The sequence below is a fragment of the Talpa occidentalis genome, unplaced genomic scaffold, assembly GCF_014898055.3.
Source record: "Talpa occidentalis isolate TD23 unplaced genomic scaffold, MPIMG_talOcc4v2.1 talOcc4.12, whole genome shotgun sequence".
In the NCBI taxonomy this organism is placed as follows: Eukaryota; Metazoa; Chordata; class Mammalia; order Eulipotyphla; family Talpidae; genus Talpa; species Talpa occidentalis.
In genome coordinates, this window is record NW_023601212.1 from 6,570,848 (window position 1) to 6,590,709 (window position 19,862).

The 19,862-nt window shown below is 61.9% G+C and overlaps 2 protein-coding genes across 3 annotated transcripts; one reads left to right on the forward strand and one right to left on the reverse strand.

Moving 5' to 3' along the window:
• Positions 1-1,965: 1,965 nt before the first annotated feature.
• Positions 1,966-8,784, reverse strand: PCSK4 (proprotein convertase subtilisin/kexin type 4). Of its 2 annotated transcripts, none has more exons than XM_037504957.2 (15): positions 8,529-8,784; positions 8,140-8,244; positions 6,609-6,701; positions 6,409-6,537; positions 6,255-6,331; positions 6,077-6,165; positions 5,654-5,826; positions 5,367-5,579; positions 4,577-4,677; positions 4,400-4,503; positions 4,218-4,335; positions 3,741-3,920; positions 3,447-3,571; positions 2,913-3,035; positions 1,966-2,775 (listed from the first exon to the last, which is right to left on the reverse strand). In XM_037504957.2, exons 1-15 carry the CDS (start codon positions 8,721-8,723, stop codon positions 2,411-2,413), a joined length of 2,190 nt encoding a protein of 729 aa, XP_037360854.1. In that variant the 5' UTR covers positions 8,724-8,784; the 3' UTR covers positions 1,966-2,410. The 2 variants fall into 2 exon arrangements, with proteins under 2 accessions (XP_037360854.1, XP_037360855.1); XM_037504958.2 differs by having other exon boundaries at positions 2,641-2,775; positions 2,962-3,035; positions 8,529-8,738.
• Positions 8,785-9,649: 865 nt separating this feature from the next.
• Positions 9,650-13,727, forward strand: REEP6 (receptor accessory protein 6). The gene is made up of 5 exons (XM_037504230.1): positions 9,650-9,800; positions 12,403-12,496; positions 12,576-12,714; positions 12,862-13,030; positions 13,655-13,727. Exons 1-5 carry the CDS (start codon positions 9,686-9,688, stop codon positions 13,690-13,692), a joined length of 555 nt encoding a protein of 184 aa, XP_037360127.1. The 5' UTR covers positions 9,650-9,685; the 3' UTR covers positions 13,693-13,727.
• The last annotated feature ends 6,135 nt before the right edge of the window (positions 13,728-19,862 follow it).

The following is a 19,862-nucleotide window of genomic DNA, read 5'->3' on the forward strand; positions in this document are numbered from 1 at the left end:
CGCCACCCCCGCCACCCCCCGCCACCCCCCGCCACCCCCGCTGAGCGAAGGCAGGGGCCCGGGGCGCAGGGGGCCAGTCAGCACCGCGCCTGCCGGAACCCAGTCGAGTCTTTCGGGATCTCTGAAGCCCCTCCCCGCGGCCGGGGGCAAGGGACCGTCCTCTCCCTGTGCCCGTGCCCCCGCCCCCGCCAGGATGGCCAGGCTCGGCTCCGAGCAGAGGGAGGATCTCTTGGCTTTTATTTTTTATTTTTTTAAAGATTTATTTATTTATGCATACAAGAGCTGGGGTACAGGCCAGAGGTGGGGTGTGTGGGGGTGAGAGGACTCACCAGAGACAGAGTGGGGAGCAGAACAGGCGGATCCACTGAAACCCACTGCTGCGGGGAGCTGCGGGGAGACAGGAGAGGTCTGCCGCGCCCTGTGGGTAGCTCCCTGGCCGGGGATGGAACTCGCGCAGCAGCGGCTGCGGACAGCTTCATGGTGCTGCGCTTAACCCCTTGCGCTGCCAGGGAGGCCCAGGATCTCTTGGTTTTTAACAGCTTTATGGAGTGTAACTTAGAGGCGTGGCGTCCACCTGTTTAAAGTGTGTAGTTCAGTGGCTTGGGCATGCATGTGTCTGCAGGACATTTCCTCACTCCAAACACCGCTCTGCTGCCATGAGCCGTGACCCCCCATTCCCGTTTCCCCAGCCAGAGACACCCTTGACCCGGAGGCCTCTGCGCCCTGCCTGTGCTGAACGTTCCACATGGGCGGAATCGCGCTCGCTCTTCGTGTCTGACTTGCTCCCCAAGGCCCGGTCTCACCGCATGTGCCAGAGCTTCGGTCCTTCAGGGCTGACCGACGCCCCAGCGTGTGGACGGACACGCATGTATCGCTTCCCCGAGCAGGCGGAGGTGTGCCGCCGGACACGCGTGTGCAGCTTCTGTGGGATGCACGCTTGCAGCCCTTCCGGCGCTGGCCTCAGAGGGGAGCTGCCGGGTCAGCTGGTAGCGCCGTGTTCAGTCATCTCTGGCTGCCCATTTCCTGACCTGCCTGCCCCGGGCTGCTGGGTGCTGACCGCTCACTGCCCAGGGAGAAACCACCTCTTCGGAGTCCTGAGTGTAGTGGGCCGGGGCTGGACGTAGTGCCGTTGCACAGGGGAGGCCGCCAGGCTCTGAGCGGGGCTAGCAGCTCGTGGACACACAGCCTGGGCCTGCGGGGGCGTGCCTGGCCTCAGGCTCACTCTCAAGCTAGGGCTGAGCCGGGTGGGCTACCGGGTAGATGGTCCGGGGGTGGTTTAGAAGGTTGAGGGCAGCTTAGAAGTTCCTGCTTCAGGTGGGCGCAGCTGGATGTGCATTTAGCTTCCCCCGGGGGTCTGGGCCAGGTCCCGCGTCTGTCTCTGTTTCCCAGTCCTGTGGAGTCACCTCCCCCCACCCCCTCCCCTCGGCTTCCCAGTGACCCGCAGGGAAATGGGAATAGATGGAACCACTTTCTGGCTGGTTGGGCAAGAGCAACTCGCCCAACAGGAGGGGAGAAGGCACGTGGAAAGCTTGGGAGGACCCTGCAGGGCCAGCAGCATGGTCTGTGCCAGGCCATGGCGGTGGCAGGGGGAGGTGGTCACGGTTATAATGGACTGTGCGGGGCTCTTGGAAGTGGCAGGTCCTGAGCAGGAGCCCTGAGACCCATCCAGCATGTAGGATGGGGGGCGAGCGGAGCAGTTGAGTGGGGAGCTGCCGCAGCAGGTGTAGCAAGAAGAGTGGCAGCTGGCACATACCCGTAGGGCATATGGGGATACTCAGGCCCCACCACCCCCCACCCCACACCGATGTCTGGGATTCCTGGGTCCATGTTGACCCCTTTTCCTTTGTGGGCTGCTAGGTCCTTAGGCAGCTGATGCCCTGGGGTAGGCAGATTCCAAACAGGGCACAGAGGAAGCCCCAAGCTGGTGCCACAGGGCTGGGCACCTGCCCCAAAGGAGCCCACAGACGTGTACCTCCTATTCAACCTTTATTTGCAAATGCCGAGCTTGGGTATTGTGCCTGAGACTGGATGGTGTTGTCTTCACTCCCTCCACCTTTCCCCAGATTTGGGGCAGAGAGGGATGGTGGTCAAGGCCTCACCTCTACCCCTGCCCCCCTCCCCAAACCCCCAAACCGTGTAAATAGACTTCTCTTTTTTTCATCAGAACCTGCCAAGTCCAGCTTGCAGGACTCCCCCAGGGCCACTCCTGGCCTGAGGGCCTTGGTGGTCGGCAAGGACCTTACGGAGGTAGGTTCTTCACCCCTCAGCCCCCACCCCGGGCACCTGCGAGGTGCACACTCACTTTCCTAACCAGACATCTCTGGGTTCCAGCCCACGCTGGGCCTGGGGGGATCCCCAGCACTAGGAAGGCCCCGCATGGAGGTAGGCAGCCTGCAGAGAAGAGACAGCCTCAGCGGAGGGAGCTCCAGAAGGGCAGGGCCAGCAGGGCCAGCAGCATGGTCTGTGCCAGGCCATGGTGGTGGCAGAGGGAGGTGGTCGCGGTTATAATGGACTGTGCGGGGCTCTTGGAGGTGGCAGGTCCTGAGCAGGAGCCCTGAAACCCATCCAGCATGTAGGACGGGGGGCGAGCGGTGCAGTTGAGCGGGGAGCTGCCGCAGCAGGTGTCGCAAGAAGAGTGCCAGCTGGCACACACCTGTAGGGCGGAGGCAGCGGGGCACCTAGGCACAGTGCTCATGGCCTGCCGGTTTCTGAAGCGCCGCGGCGGGCAGTAGAAGAGGCAGAGGTGGCCCAGGATGTAGGCTGGGCTGTGGCATTCTGTACGGGGGACATGGACACAGAGGTTTCAGATGGTGGCCACTGCCCTGGTCCACCCTCCCACCCCAGGGCGCACACGCACACTGCCCACTGGTGTCACCTCCCATCAAGTGGGCCATGCCGCGCCGGGCACTCACCCTGGCACAGCCCCTCTGTGTCCCGCTGCACACACGCGCTGCTGGTCACCTGGGGGCCCTTGGGCCGCGCTGTCATGTCCTCAGCCGTCCCGTAGAGCAGCAGCGTGTAGCGGTACAGTGTCCCTGGGCAGGGGTCGCGGTGGGCACAGGGAGGACGGGGAGAGGCTGTTGGTGGCCTGTTCCTGCCATTCTGGTGTCCCTCTCCCCAGTGGCCCCCACCCTACCCTGGCCACCCACGCCCCAGTGGCGCCCTTGCCATTGAACTCCCACAGCCTGCTGATAACTGAACATGCTATTCTTCCTGGTGGCAACACACCTACTGTGTGCTGGGAAGTGAACGCCTACTGTGTGCTGGTGTCTGGAACCTAGTTCTCCCTGGCGAGCAGCATACCCACTGTGCCCTGGCAATGACACCTGCTGTGCTCAGTCTCCCCAAGGAGACCAGGGGCGCCCCTGTGAAGTGGAGTGTGAGGCCCGCTCCAGAACCTGTGGAGAGGCCGGGGGTTGAGTCCCCAGCCAGTGCCCGGCGCTCACCCGTGTTGAAATAGTAGCCCTTGTTTTCCAGGCCCAGGGTCCACGTGCCCCGCGGGTCCTCATCCCAGAAGTGGGTGGACATGAAGATCCAGTTGTTGTAGCCTTGGCCGCTGACATCGAAGGGCCTGGGGTGGGGGGGGGGGGGGGGAGGAGAGGGGCTTCAAAACCACAGCTGGGAAGGTCCACGCCGAGAAGGGAGTGTCTGGTGTGACGCCCCACGGGGCAGGGGCGGGGTCCAGCTGGGCGCCTCTCTGTGACGCAGCCCCTTCCCCACGCCACGGTCCCCGCGCGCACCTGACGGCCACGAGCGTGGAGCGGGTGCCCATGGGGCTGGTGAGGGAGATCTCCAGGTCCCCCCGGCGGCTGTAGGCCAGGGACAGCTGCACCTGCACGTGCTCCAGGGAGCGGATGTGGTTGGGGCGGCCGGCGCAGGCGGACACGTTCCTCTTCACGCGCATCACGGGGAGGATGGGTCTGGAGGTGGCATGTGGGGTGAGGGTGCTTCTTGCCAGCCAGCAGGCATGAGCAGCCAGAGGTGGGGTCTGCGCCGAGCATGGGGCCAACCCTCTTGTTTTACAGAGGGGGAACCTGAGGCCTCGGGGCTGCCTCCCACGTTTACCCCGAAGGCAGATGGGGTGGAGGGAGGTGAGAGGCGGGGGTCTGGGCGGTGGAGGCCTGCGGATCCCGGAAGGGTGGGGGTGACAGGTGCGGGGGCCGGGAGAAGGGACAGGTGGGGGATGCTGGGCCGGCAGAAGCCCCGGAGGCGCTCACCTGGGGGTGTGCAGGACCCGGAGGGTGCACTTCTGCTGGGGCAGTGTGGGCAGCCATTCCCGCGCTGTGCTCACCAGCAGCGCCGCGTCCAGCAGCCCGTAGCCGTAGTGGTGGCTCACTGCAGGGGGGCTTCGTTACCGCCCTGTGCGTGTGGTGCCCCCATCGACCCAGTCCCCACTCACCTTGGCGCCCCACGCCGTTGATCGCCCAGTCCTCGGCCTGGAGCTGCGCCGGCCTGGATGCCCGGACAACCAGGTGCTGCATGTCCCTCCACGTCAGCAAGGGGCTGGGGGCGGCAGGTGGGTGAGCGGGGGCCCTAGGGGGGTGGGGCAGGAGGCAGGGCCCCCACAGTCACCTACTTGGCCTGCAGAGCCAGGGCAATCATGCCTGCAGCCAGAGGGGCTGACGCCGAGGTGCCCGTATGTTTGTCTGTGCACTGGTGGTGCAGGTCCGTGGTGACCTGGGGGCAGAGAGGGGACGGAGGGCCTGGCACGTGAAAGCCTGGCACTTGGGCAGAAATCCACGGACTAGGTTTACAAGCTGTCAGGAAGTTGGGGCCTTCCTGGTGGTGCAGGGGTTCAGTCTCGGTGCTATCAAGCTATTGCCAACCACTGCGGCCTGAGTTCCATCTGGTACAGCGAGGCCTGGGCCAGGGAGCTACCCACATGGCGCGGCAGACCTCTCCTGTCTCCCCACTGCTCCCCTCAGCAGTGGATTTCAGTGTATCCGCCTGTTCTGCTCCCCACTCTGTCTCTGGTGAATCCTCTCCCCCCGCCTCAGGGCTACACCCCGCCCCGGCTCTTGGATGCATGCATAAATAAAAATAAATATTTAAAAAACTACATATCAGGAGGCCCCTCTGATGCAGGGCTCTGAGCAGAGCCGGGGGGCAAGATAGGGGCGTCATGGGCAGTGCTCAGAGCTTGAGAGGAGAGGGCTCCAGCGGCCAAAGGCAGCCCGGGAGGAGGGAAGGTGGGGGGCAAGAGGGAAGGTGGGGGACCGGGAGTTTCGGTGGGGCAGGCGTGCTGCTGGGGCTGGGCTGGGCGAGGGGGCGCGCCAGGTCAGAGGCCCTTGAGTTAGGGTTGGGTGGCTGCAGCGGTCAGGTCAGGAGACGCGGGGCCCGGTGGTGTGGGGTGCGCCTCCGCTTACGATCTGGGGGTCGGTGACGACGCCGCTGCTGTAGGTGGTGGTGAGCGTGGAGGCGCAGGCCTCGCTGTACCAGGGCACGCGGCCCCGCCGGGTGGTGCTGCCCACGGACAGCGTGTGGACGCTGTTGGTGTAGCCGTCGCAGTTGCAGTTGTCGTAGTGCAGCCCGCCGTTGCCCGACGCCCAGACGAACAGCGTGCCCCGTCCTCCGCGGCCCTGGAGACGGGCAGGCGTGGGTGCGCGGCACGCGGGCGTGGTCCACCTGTCCGCCAGCCTGCGGCGCGGCTCACCTTGGTCACGCCGCGCCGGAAGGCCTCTCGGGTGAGGATGCCCGGGCCGTCCACCGTGCGCCCGTCGTCCTCGGGGCCCCAGCTGGCGCTGTAGATGTGGATGTGCTGGGGCTGCAGGCTCAGCGACTGGGCCTCAATGACGTCGGTGATGGTGCCGTCCAGCATGCGCACACCTGCGCGGCAGCCATCCTAGGCCACGGCCCGCCCGCCGACCCCGCTCTGGGCTCCCCGGGCCTAGGCCATCCCTCCCCACGCTGGGCCCCCGCCCTGATGGGAAGGCTCGGGCACCCCGCTCTCCTTCCCGGCCTGTCAGCTTCCTCTGCTCCCCTCAGCATTCCCTGCCACCCCCCGCCACCCGGGGTGCCAAGAGCAGCAGGAAGGAGCCTGGGGCTGAGAACAGTGCCCCTGGGGGACCCTGGGTACCTCCAATTCGGGCATTGTAGGCAACACCTGCACCACAGAACCCATTGTTCGCTATCGCTGCCACCTCCCCGGCACAGCGGGTCCCGTGCCTGGCGCGGGGCAGACAGGATGAGCCATCACAGCCCCCGTTCCCAGCGCCCCGGGACTACCCCCCTGCCAAGTGGGACCCTGGGCTCACCGGTTCTCGTCGCTGGGCGTGTAGCGGGGCTGGGGGTCCGGGTCATAGTCATTGAAGTCGTAGCTGGCCAGGGGGTCCTGAGGACAGGGTGGGGATGAGAGGGGCTGGAGCCAGCGTGGGCCCTGGCACCCCACGCCGGCGCCCGCAAGCTCACGTAGTTGGCCCAGAGGTCCGGGTGATCTTTCTCGATGCCATCATCCAGGATGGAGACCACGATGCCCTGACCCGTCAGCCCCTGGCTCCAAACCTGCAGGATGTTCAGGTCTGGCTGCGCCTCGCTGTTCTGTGAGGGGCAGGGCCGGGGTCAGCGGGCTCCACCTTGCTGCCTGGCCCACCCCGGCCCAGACCACTCACCATGTACCACTGCTTGGAAAACCAGGGGTCCGTGGGCACCACCAAGGAGCGCTTCACCCGCCGCCGCAGTGTCTGCTGCTCGAACCACTGCACCTGCAGGGGGCATGCTGTGGGAGGGCGCAGGACCCCACGCTCCCCGCCTGCTGGCCTGCAGGGCCCCTGCAGCCAGCCAGCCCCTGCCAGCCCTCCTGCGCTCACCCTTCCGCTTTGGACAGCCTGCCCCCCTGGCCAGGGGGACCGTCCCTCTGAGCCTGCCCCACCCTTTCCCTGTCAGAGGGCCCCAGTCCACTTCCAGGGTCTGCACCGCCTCTTCCCAGTCACCCCGCCGAGGGGCAAGTGTGCGGGAATGAGGCTGGAGGGAGCGGATGTGTGTGGGGACTGTGCAGTGCTTGCCCCGGGCCCTGGTGACGTGGGCTGGGATGGGGAGGGAGGTCGGAGAGTTATCTAGGGTTGTGGGGTCCCCAACTCTGCCCCTTTTTCTATACTTATTCTGAGCCTTCTGCCCATGGGGGCACTTCACTTTCCACTCCCCGGGGCAGGGCGCCCCGCATGTGCACACCAGCCTCCTCCTGGCGTCCAGCTGACCCACTGCCTCTGCTGCCCACCCATTCTGCCGAGATCTCTCCAGGGTCCTCTCCAGGGCCCCTCGCCCCCCACAGCCCCTCCCCTGCAGCACTGTGGTGGTCTCCCCTCAGGCCTTACACCAGCCCTCTGCCTCCCTTAGGCAGCTTCTCAGACCTTTGCTCTTCCTCTTCCTTGTCAATCTCCTACTCCCTCCCATGTTAGCAATCCGAGTGTCTTCTGCCCTGAGCCCTACTTTTGGGAGCTGGCCCTGATTTCTCTTTCTCCCACACATTTAATCCATCAACAAGTCATGGTCTCTCTCCTGCAGGCCCGATCTGATCTGAATCCAACAACATCTGTCACCAATGCTCACAGCAGGTTTCCAGCTGTGCCGCCTCTGCCTCCCTGCCCATCAGTGATCCCCTCCCCCCACCATCCATCTCCTGTTGTGGCTCCCAGGGGCTTGCCAGACTCTGCCCGAGCTCCTAGGCTTGACACCTCGGGCCTTTCCCCAATCTGGTCCAGTCACCTGAGTGTCTAGAGACTGGAATATTGTCCCAGCTCAGCCAGGGCTTCACCAGTGACACAAGCAAGGGTCCCACTCTTTGCTACATTTCTTCTTCCATGAGAGGGGTCACTTCCCTTCCATCCATCCCAGGAGCTAGAGGATGGGGAGGAATATTATCTGCCCCTTGACTTGGGTACCCAGGCACCTCAATCTTTCAGGGTGAGCTGGAGGAGGGAATGGGGAAACAACAAGAAATGCAATGGCGTGCCAGGCCCTGAGGAGACCGGTGGCTCTTCATTGATCTCCCCATCTGGGTCCCTATTATATAGGACGGGGGCCAAGTTTAAACTGAGATAGAGACCAGATAACTTGCTGAATGTCACACAACCATTCATAACAATCACAAGGATAACAGGAGGTGCTGAGGCCCCTTGGAGGCAGCCTCCAGGCCAGGCTCACCTTGGGGTCTTTCTTCAGGCGCAGGCAGTGGCCCCAGTGCGGGGTCAGGGACCGCTGGACCACCCCCCGGTGCCGAAGATGGAAGTACTGGCTGTCAGGGAAGATCTGGGAAAGTGGGCGGGAAGGGGGGGAGCTACGTTGCTGGGACCTGGCTGCCCTGATGGAGGCCGGCACAGAGAGGGCTCCCCCCTTGCTTACATCCACCCCTAACCAGGTGCCCAGATGGGGACTCCAGGAACCCTCAGGGGGTCCCCAGAACCTAAAGTTGGCTGAGGCAGAGCTGGGCTGTGTATTCTTGATATTTAGGGGACCTGGGAGGACCCTTCTGTCTGTCCCAGTCTGGGGTCCTCCAGCCCCCCACCCCTTCCGGTCCGCCTGGGTCTGCCCACCTGCCCCAGGTTGACGTAGCCGAATTTGCGCGCCAGGCGCTCGGCCTCCTGGTAACCCTGGGACACCCGCACGGCCCAGCTGCTGACATAGATGGGGGCCCGTGCCGAGGCCCACCCCACAGCCGGGGGGCCAAGGAGGGCCAAGCCCAGGGCCAAGGTCAGGTGCAGCCAGAGCTCAGTCTGGGGGGGCCGCATGGAGGCGGGGGCGGGGCCTGGGCGGGGCCACAGAAAGCCCCTCCCCCCGTCCAAACCGCCGAGTGGGCCCAGGCGCCAGCCCCGCCCCCGGCGCCATAGCAACCCCTGAAAGGTTTCAACTCCCAGGGGTCCTTGCGGCTTTCCCCCCACGCCCGCCCCTTGAGGGGCGCCAAGATCCAACAGTGGATGAGGGGAGCACACCCTGCCTCCTTGATGTTCCGTAGACCCAAACTCTCTGGGCCCTCAGTCTCCCATTTGCGCAATGACCCAAATCTGATCATAGGGTCGGGTTCACTGGTTTTATAATTGGCCCCACAACTTGACTTGGCCCCGCCCAATTCCTACACACCCCTCCCCCTAGAATTAACCCTGCCTCTTCTCGGTCCAACCAGAATTGGTCTTTCTAGTAAGTCCCGCCTCCTCAATTTAGCCCCGCCTTATCCCCGCCCTTCAGGTTTCGCTCCGCCTCCTTTGTGATAAGCCCCGCCCCTCCTCTGTTCTCGCCTCGGAACCCTTCCTGTTCCTCCAATCAGCGCTGACCAGTCTCCGGCCCGTCCCACCGACTCCTCCCTCTCTGCACGCTTCTCTCCGCCCCCAGCCCCACCCCCGTAACGGCTCAGCCAATAATCCCCGACCGTGGCCCCGCCCCTCCAATCAGCTACGTCCTGCTCCCGCTAAGCCAATAAACATCCGCGGCTTCCGTGCCCCGCCCCCTGCCCCCCCCGTGGCGGCTCCCGCTGCCGCGGCCCGCCAGAGGGCCATGCGGCGGGGGAGACGGGGCAGGCCCCACCTCCTTTGTCCGCCCTGCCCTCCCATTGGCCGGAGCGCCGGCCCCGGAGCCGAGGCCGGCCCGGGGGTTGAACCGGGCGGCTCGCGGCCAAGGAAGGCGGTGCGCGCGCGGCGGGGCCGGTGCGCCGGGCCGCGGTCCAGTCCCGGCTCCCAGTCTAAGACCCGTCGGGGCCATGGACGGTCTGTGCCGGCGCTGCGAGCAGCTTCTGGAACAGAAGAACGTGGTCACCGAGGCGCTCAGAGCGCTCGAAGCCAAGATCGGTGTCGACAAGCGGTTCCTGGCCGCGGGTGAGCCCCGCGGGCGCGCCTCCCTGTACAGACGGCCCGGCCGCAGACCTGCCTCCCGCCCGGCCGGCCGCGGCGGAGACCCGGCGGCGTGGACGGCCGGGCACGCCCACGGGCCGCGCGGAGACCGGGCTTCGGGGGAGGGTCGTGGGCCGCGACGTCGGGCTGCAGCAGCCCCGCCTTGGCCCCCGCGGTGGGACCTCCGGCCAGGGCCCGCCCGTGGCCGGCTCCTGCACACCGCCCGCGCCAGCTCGGGCCGGAGGCCGCACTGAGCCTCCAGGCGCTGGGCGCCCTCCAGGCCGAAGTCCGGTTAGACCAGTTGCTCTGCGGGCCTGGGGGAAGAGGCGGGCAGCCGCCGCCTGGGAACTGGCCAGCCCCCTTGCTGCTTGGACCCTGGCGCGGAAGCAAGTGTGGAGATCGTCCTGTCTCCCCGAGGGCGAGGGCGGCTGGGGTCGGCAGAGGAAGGGTCATCGCGCCTCTCCGCCCCCCATTGTGAACCCTCGAAACTCCCCTCGGCTTGCCCTCCCCACCCCACCAATGACACCCTCATAGTTGTGGAGGTGGAGATGGGCTGCTTGACAGTGGCGATGGAGCTGGAGAAAGGCTGGGTGGGGCTCCTCTGAGAGGGGGACCCCAGCCACCCCGGATTGTAACTTCTATTTCAGCCCCCTTCCCTTCTGGGTAACCTCCGGTGGCCCCTGCCCCTCTCAAAATTGTGCAGTGAGCCCCTCTTAAACGCCTCCCAGGCCCCTCCGAGGCCCACCTGCTCTGCAGTCTCAGCAGGACGCCCCCCTGGAGTGAATCATGGAGACACGAGGTCTGGAGGCCAGGGGACGCTGGTTTGAGAGCAATACCCGTGTTTTGAGGACCTCCTGTGTGCAGATCCCGGAGCCCACTTTCCTCCCTCCTCCCGTTTTTGTGCCAGCTGGGGGATTCCCATGCCAAGCCTGTCACGGAAGGTCCAAATCTGTCCCCTGCACCCCCGGCCCCCCGGCCCGAGTCCCAGAAACCAACCCACGTTGACTCAGCCAGAGACCTGCCCCGGGAGCAGGCCCTTGACCTCCCACCTGACTTTCCACATCCCTGGTGCCAGCAGGCGGGAGATGTAGGTCATAGAGTACTGGGGAGGCCTGCTGGGAGTGGCCTTCGGGGAGGCTAGGGGTCGCAGGGAAGAAACTGAGGGCCAGAGGGGCTGGCGCTGAGTGCGAGGCCGCCCCGCTGTCTGACCTGTCTGGGGCATGCAGCCCTGCCCACTCCCCGGGTCACCTCTGCTGCCGATCGCGGGGGCTCCTCCCCCCATGCCCACGGAAATCCTTCTGTTGCTGAGGCTGCAGAAAAAGGGATTGAGGAGAGAGCCGCTGCTCCCTAACTAGTGATTCCCAGAGAAGGGGGGACAGCCCCCCACCCCCTTGTCCAGATGTGGGGATCCTTGGGCCATGCCTTCCCCAAAAGGTCAAATTACCTCCCCCCCTAGAGGTCGGTAGTCCAGAGGAAGTCCAGAGGGAGCAATGACTAGCCCTGGGGCCAGCAGGAGCGTCCCCTCACCTCCATCCCTAGAGGATAAAGACCAGCAGGTGGAGGGGAGGGCGGGGTGCCCTGCCCTTTGGTCTGGAGTGGCCTCCGTCTCTCTCTGCAGATAAGCGCTCAAGGGAGGCAGTTAGAGGCTGTAGCTGCTTACTCTGTTTCTGCATCTGAGAGAGAGAGCGGGGCTCAGGGCCGGCACCAGGCAGCCCTCCATAAACACGTTGTCTCTGTCTTCGGAGGGGCTGATGGTCAGGCTCCTTCCCCCGTCCTTGGAACCCTTGCCGGGAGGCTTGTAGCTCACAAACCAGAGGTGCCCACCGAGTGATGGGCAGGAGGACTCCTCTGTCGTAGCCAGCCCTAGGGACCCCCGGAGGCAGGGCTGTCCCGACCCCATTTACATGTGGGGAAACTGAGGCTCCAAGCAGACTTAGTGCCGCATGGTGAGTGGGTGGGAGAGCAGGGGCTTCGCTGGGTATGGGGGGGCTCTGGACACTGCAGTGCTGCCTCCCATTAAGACATGGTGTTTCACTTGAGCCCACTTGAGCCCCCCAGAGCCCCCCAGAGGACATTTTACGACTGGGGTGCTCCTGGCATCTAGTGGGTAGAGCCAGAGAGGCTGCCCCAACCCCTTGCAGGGGCCAGGACAGGCTGCTGTAGAGAACGGCCGCCCCACGCAGCAGTTAAAGACGTGGGGTCCTCGCTGTGCGCACTCGGGTGTCCACCCCGGTCCCGCTTTTAGAGTTTTCTCCCATTACTTCCATCCACACGCCGCCTCTCCCGCCGCGCCCGCCTACTGTGGGGCCTATAATTACAATCACTTACTCATTCGGCAAATGTTTATCGCGCAGCCACACTGAACCCACCGCGGCTGGGATCTCACCTGCTTTTGGGGAGCTCACAGCCCCCGGGGAGATGGGCGTGTAAGCCGATGACAGACACAGGACACAGGGTTCAGGGCCCGGGTGCGGGGCGCCTGGGCTCTCTGGGGCAACCAAAGTATCCAGGAGGGTTGCCCGGCCTCTGGGAGCCGGGATGGTGGCAGAGTGTGCGGGACCCCCACCCACACCCCTGTTTCCTGCAGGAGCCGTCACTCTGGTAAGCCTGTATCTTCTGTTCGGCTACGGGGCGTCTCTGCTGTGCAATGTCATCGGCTTTGTATACCCCGCATATGCTTCGTGAGTGCCCGCTGGGGGGGGGCGGGGCGGGGCGGGGGCGCCAGGAGCCGGGGCGCCCTGACCGCGCTCCTCCCGCCAGAATCAAAGCCATCGAGAGCCCCGACAAAGAGGACGACACTGTGTGGCTCACCTACTGGGTGGTGTACGGCCTGTTCGGCCTGGCCGAGTTCTTCAGCGATCTACTCCTGTCCTGGTTCCCTTTCTACTACGCGGGCAAGGTGGGTGCGCCCAGGGCGCGCGCGGGGGAGGCTCGGAGCCCCTGGATGCGAGGGGGAGATTCGGCCCCTCCTCTGTGGGAACTGGCCTCGCTAGGGGAGAGGTGTCTGCTGGGGGGGGCCACGCTTGACCCCCCCTTGTGCCCGCAGTGCGCCTTCCTGTTGTTCTGCATGATCCCCGGGCAGTGGAACGGGGCCCACGTGCTGTACCAGCGCGTCGTCCGGCCGCTCTTCCTAAAGCATCACGGGGCGGTGGACAGCGTCGCGAGCGAGCTCTGCGGGCAAGCGCTGGATCTGGCGGCCGGAGTAACCAGGGACGGTGTGTGCCCCCGGGCGTGGGCGGTCTGTCCATCCCCGTCTGTCTGCCTGCCTGCCAGCACACCCCTGCCTGTTCACCTGCTCCCTGTCGCCTCCTCCTGCCTCTGACTGGCCTTCGCCTGGTGTCCTGACTGCCCGTCCTGCACTCCTGCCCCTCTCACTGTCCACTCTCTTTCCCACGCTCTCGGGGACCAGTCCTGCAAACCCTGGCCGGCAGCCGGGCTCTTGTCACCCCAGCAGCCGCGGTGGTGGGCGCCCAGCTGCCCTTGGAGCCAACCGACCATACGTAGTTCCACCCCTGGGAGGTAGGGACTCTGTGTGTATGCGTGCATGTCGCGTGTGTGACGGTTGTTGCACACGTGTGGGTGTATGTGTGCACGCGCTATGCATGCCTGAGTGTGTATGTGTTTGCATGCATCCAGATGCGTGCTTCTGTGCACACACTTGATGCACATGCATGGATAGGTGTGTACACATGTAGACATGGGTGCATGACTCTGCCCCTGCCAAGGATGACCAGTAGACCCGTGGGCTGGCCCTGCTGACCCCCAGCAGCCTCCACTCTGCTCTTCAGCAGCTGAAGGCCTCAGTCCCAACTGACTGTCCCTCTGTCTCTTCTCTGCAGCCAAAACAAGCACGACCCAGCTCCAGAAGGACAAGTGAAGGCACTGCCCAACTCCAGCGCCAACCTGCAAACTGGCAAGGACACCTCACGCCCCAAACCCTCCACAGAGTCCTCTACGGAGTCCCCAGCAGAGCCCACCACCAGCCCCTTGTCCCCGGGCAAGTCGGGCCCCAAGAGCTCCTCCCAGACCGACTCCTTGGGCCAGTCCCAGTCTAGCTCCCCATCCTCTGGCACTGCCAGCAGCTACCAGCTGCCCGGCAAGTCCCAGGGTGGGTCTCGGCCGAGGGGCGGCTCTGTCAGCCAGCCGCAGACCTCCAGCCAGCCGCAGACCTCCAGCCAGCCGCAGACCTCCAGCCAGCCGCAGACCCCCAGCCAGCCACAGACCCCCAGCCAGCAGCTCTCTGGGCCCTCCTCGACATTCATGGACCCCGCCCAGCCCACCCCCAAGTCTGCAGGCTCTGTGCAGCATCCCAGACCCAACTCCAGCCAGGAACCTGCCTCCATGCCACCCCCCAACAGTTCCACCTCCATGAAGCCCTCCAGCAACACCTCCAACAAGTCAGGGGCCAAGGCCCCCAGAACTCCTGAGGCTCCCAAGACCAAGTCTGGCACGAAGCCCCGCAAGCAGTCCCCCAGCCGGGCTCTCAGCAGCTCCTCGGTGCCCAAGCTGCCCGTGTCCTGCCAATCCGAGTCCTCTGTGGAGTACACGTCAGAGTCCACCACGGAGGTCACCTGCAGCTGGCCCCACCACAGACATGGACTCCACTACCTGCAGCAGTGCTGGCGCCTCAAACACCTGGCCTGCTAGGGGGGACTCAATAAAGCTCATTGGATGAACCCCGCGTCCCCGTCTGTCCTGGGTCCTTCTGGGTGGGTGTGTGGGGGTGACAGCGGCTTTCATCAGGATTTGGTCCCATGTTACAGATGAGGAAACTGAGGCCAGGGAGGTCAACGCACCTGCCTGAGGGCTCCCCCCATGGCTAAGGAGGCCTGGAGCCAGGCCTGCGCTGGCCTCATCCCCTGTGCTTCCTCGCCGCAGCCCTCTCCTTGCGAAACTCCCAGAAAATAGAGAGTGGACTCGGCACCTCCTGCTCGGGTTGTCCCAGAAGCGGACGAGAGACAAGAATTCCTGTCCAGGGAGCTCCAGCAGGAGCGCGCAGTGGAAGGGAAGGGGGCCCGGGGTGAGTGGCATTTGGGGGGGCTCTGGCTGCAGGTGGAAGGCGCACCCAGCTGCTCGGGAGTGGGGCTTATCCACCACCCCGTTGGTCAATGGGGAGCAGTGACCACTCAGCCCGGGCAGCGTGGGCGGCGGACACTCAGGACACTGGGGGGGGGCTGGCAGCCTGCACTTGGTTTCCTTTCTGAGGCACCGTGACTGATCATGGCCAGGCGGGCACAGGACAAGTGGAGGCGAGGGGCCTGTTCCGTGGGTACGGATGCCAAAGAGTCAGAGCAAAACCGAACAGCCCCGCGGTGCAGACAACACAGAGCTTCCCGGGCTAACGCTGGGTCCCCGGAAGCAGAGCTGGAGCCGGGAAGGGGGAGAGAAAGCAGCCAGCTGAGGGCCGGGCCCCGGGCTCCAGACTGCCCTGAACCGCTGCCGGTCATTGGCATCAGCCTGCCCGAGGGAGGAAGTCGGAGCTCTAGGTAGCCTCGCGCCAGGCAGCTCCACGCAGCGAGGCTTTTAAAGTAATAGCTGGGGGGCCACAGTGTCCCCCCCAGGATGTCCCTCTGCCAGGCACTGCTGCTCCAGGATTTGACACACATCTGGTGTTGACGGCGCTAGCAGGACAGAGCCCAACCCTGATGCGCGGAGGCCCCGAGGCAGTAGCCAGAGGGTCTCCGTTGCCGCGGGGGTGGGGAGGGGGTTAGATTTTTGTCTCAAGGATATTTTGAGATATCTGGTATTATAAACATTCTGCGTCCTTCAGAGGGACATGAAGGATGTCAAAGGGAGCAACGGAGGAAGGATACGGGCTTGGGTTAGGGGCTGCAATGTCAGGGAAGGTCAGAGAAAGTCTTTTTTTTAAGGATTTTTTTTTTTAAGATTTATTTATTTATGCATACAAGAGCTGGGGTACAGGCCAGAGATGCAGAGGGGTGAGAGGATTCACCAGAGACAGAGCGGGGAACAGAACAGGCAGATGGACTGAAATACACTGCTGAGGGGAGCAGTGGGTGAGGCAGGAGAGGTCTGCTGCGCCATCTGGGTTGCTCCCTGGCCGGGGATTGAACTCATGCTGCATAGGCTGCGGATTGCTTCATAGTGTGGTGCTTAACCCCTTGCACCACCAGGGAGGCCTTTAAGGATTTATTTTTATTTATTTATGCATACAAGAACTGGGGTGCAGGCCAGAGGTGCGGGGGTGAGAAGACTCACCAGAGACAGTGGGGAGCAGAACAGGTGGATCCACTAAACACACTGCCGAGGGGAGAAGCGAGGAGACAGGAGAGGTCTGCTGCACCCTGTGGGTCAGCTCCCTGGCCGGAGATCAAACTCGTGCTGTGGTGGTTGGTGATAGCTTGATCGTGCTGAGACTTTAACCCCGGAACCACCAGGAAGCATCCCCCACCCCACCCCCCAAGTCTCTCTTAAGAAACTATTTGTAAAGACAGGAAAGAGGGTGTGAGTCTTCTGAACTGCAGGGGCAGAACTGATCCAAGCAGAGGAAAGAGCCACCTGCAAAGGCCCTGAGGCAGACAAAGTCTAGCGGGTTAGCCAAGAGCTGACGTGGCTGGACCCGAGGGAGCGGAGGTGAACCTGAGGAGTGGAGCAGGTACAAGGAGATGAAGCAAGAACTTCGGCTTTTACTCAGGCTGCAGGGCTTGGGAGGGGGAGGATCGAGGGTAATCATTAATGAACTCCGCACCCTGCTGAGGACACACGACTCCAACATGGAGGCAGAGATCCGGAATCTGCTTATGGAGGCCCAACCCAGCTGCTGGAAGAAATTCGTGTAGCCGTGGTCCAGAGGAGGGGATGGGGGTGTCGGGCTCATTTTGTTTCTGGGATCACCCCTCGCTAGCACGGGTGTTAGTCCACCGCTGCAGGGATGAGTGCTGCTGGGCCACAACTTATTTACCCCATTCTACTCTTGACGGGCATTGGAGCTATTCTAGACCTCTGGTGGGCGGAGCTCTTGTTTCTTTTGTGTACATGCCTGTCAAGAGTCACAGGTAACAGGTGAGCATGGAAATCCTCTGGGGCAGCCAGAAGAAATGACCCCAAACTGGCAGCTTCAGACAATGTAAATTTGTTCTCTCACATTCTGGAGGTCAGACGACACCTGAGATCAAGGTGTCTCAGGGCTCTGTTCCCTCCAGAGGCTCCAGGGGAGGGTCCTTCTGCCTCTTCCAGCTTCTGGGGGTTCCAGGCATCCCTTTAATCTTCCCTTTTTAAAAAAAAAGATTTATTTACTTATGCATACAAGAGCTGGGGTGAAGGCCAGAGATGCAGAGATCTCTGGGGTGGCGGGGGCTTAGGGGATTCACCAGAGACAGTGGGGAGCAGAACAGGCGGATCTACTGAAATCCACTGCTGAGGGAGCAGCAGGCGAGTCAGGAGAGGTCTGCTGCGCCATGTGGGTGGCTCCCTGCCCAGGGATGGAACTCATGCTGCAGTGACTGCAGATAGCTTCATAGTGCTGAGACTTAACCCCTTGCGCCACCAGGGCGGCCCCTGCATCCCTTTAATCTTTGTCTCCATTTTCTCTCTGCATCTTTGCTTTCCTCTGCATGTGTCTTACTGTTGCCATGGCAACAACGGCTCTACCCTCCTAAGTAATTCAGCACCCCCAAGAGTAACTTTTTCACGAGGACAATAAAACAATTATAGAGATTAATTATAAAATACAACATGTTTTCTAGAAATTCTCAAGACTTGCTCTAGGGAAAGAGATAATAATCAGACTCACTGCTTGACAGAATTTCTAACAGATGCCTTTTCTTCCCAGAACATCTCAGGAAATCACCAAGCCTATATTTGCTTAAGAAAAAAACCAAAACAAAACAAAACAGGAACCAGGACCCAGAGTTGCAAAACTGAAGACCCTTTCCTGGAAGAATAGTTTAAGAGGAACAGCGGCGAGAGGCCTCTGAGCCATTGGGTGGCGCTCACAGCCACTGATGGTGTTAGGTGGGGCTTGTCAATCTCCACCTCTTGGGTGGGGCTGATGGTGAAAAGGGGCTCAGATGAAGATGGGGGGCCTGGGGGATCCATTCGAATTGAAAAATATTGTTATGTTGATCCCCTTGGAGCCCCAGGGAATTCACTGGGTGGGGGGGGAACCATTTGCTAAAGACCTTGGTGAAACTGCCAAGAAACCATCTGCACTGGGCTCCTGTGCTGTCCAGTGCCCGCCTTCAGATGAGAAGGTCCTTTAGGAGGGGCTTTGCCTAACCCTTCTGCAACTGTCTTTTGTCTTTTTTTTCTTTTTAAGATCTATTTATTTATGCATACAAGAACTGGGGTGCAGGTCAGAGGTGCAGGGGAGGGAGGGTGAAAGGACTCACCAGAGACAGCGTGGGGAGCAGAACAGGTGGATCCTCTGAAATCCACTGCTGAGGGGAGCAGCGGGTTAGACAGGAGAGGTCTGCTGCGCCATGTGGGTAGCTCCCTGGCTGGGGATCGAACTCGTGCTGCAGAGGCTGCAGATAATGCTGAGACATAATCCTTGTGCGGCCAGCGAGGTCCTGCAGTTGTCTTTTGAAGACCATTTCAAGCTTCAGTTTGGAATACTTTACAGGACAGAGGGCAGGGATGTAGGATCAAACTATGTAAAACATATTCAAGAAGTTTTAGCTGTAACTACACAAAATTTAAATATCTTTTTCTTCCAGGTTTTTTTTTTTTTCTTTTCAGGATATCCCAGACTTAACATCCTGGTGAGCACTGGAAATCCTGAGATGATGAATAAGGCTAAGAGTCTTTCTTGGTGATTGCTCTAACTAAGCTATTTTTCTCCTTCCAAAGTCTAAGGCATATAGGATGGCAGCTGAACCCACATGCCCTCTGCTGTCATCACTCCCCAGCTTTGGGATTTTGATTTTGGGTCCATGGCAGGGAAAAAACCCTTAGTTTTGATTTTGGTTTTTAATTTTGGCTTTTTTTTTTTTTTTTATACAGGCATGTTTTCTTTGTTTGTTTGTTTTGTTTATACAAGCACTGGGTACAGTCAGAAGCGCGGGAGGGTGAGAGGATTCACCAGAGCCAGAGCGGGGAGCAGAGCAGGCAGAAGGACCGAAGTACACTGCTGAGGGGAGCAGCGGGCGGCAGGAGAGGTCTGCGCGCCATGCGGGACCCTCCTCCGGTGGCTGGGAAGCAGCCGGGGATTGAACCAGCGCCGCAGAGGCAGCGGGCAGCTTCGCAACCCAGCGCTCAACCGCTGCGCCACCGGGGAGGCCCTAATTTTGGCTTTTTACAATTTTGTGTTTTGTGAAAAAAAATTTTTTTAAGAAGGGCCCTTGTTTGATTTTTCCCTTTTATCTCTGCAGACTCCTCTGGCAGGTGGCGTGTGGTTCCGGTGAACACGCAAGCCTGCCACTTCAGTGTGAGTGAACTGCCTTTCCATCAGGCAGTGGCGAGAGGAATCTAGTCTCAGGGAACTAGCGTTGGCCCTCATAAGGAAGCAAAGAGGAGGCTGTGTCACTGCAAACATGAGTACAACTGCAGTTGCATAAGAGCCTCCACGTGGGTTCAGTGAGAAAGCGAGGGAGCCGCCTGTGTCCATATGTCGTGTGTCTGTGCGTCTTCCCCTTAGTGTCTGATTGTCCTGGCCTCCGGAGGATCTAAACTGGTAGAGGCAGAACGCATAGAAATTATGAGATTAGAAACATATACTGGGAACTGGCACAAGTGCTTCTAGAAGGCGTGATCTGCGATAAACTGTGCTCAATGAAAACGAATTTGGAATTTAATGGTTTAGCTCGAAACCTGTGTATCTTTTTTTTTTTAATTTCTCCTTTTTTTTTAAGATGTATTTATTTATTTATCCAAGCACTGGGTACAGTCAGAGGCGCGGGAGGGTGAGAGAATTCACCAGAGCCAGAGCGGGAAGCAGAGCAGGCAGAAGGACCGAAGCACACTGCTGAGGGGAGCAGCGGGCGGCAGGAGAGGTCTGCGCGCCATGTGGGACCCTCCTCCCGTGGCCGGGGAGCAGCCGGGGATCGAACCGGCGCTGCAGAGGCTGCGGGCAGCTTCGCAACCCAG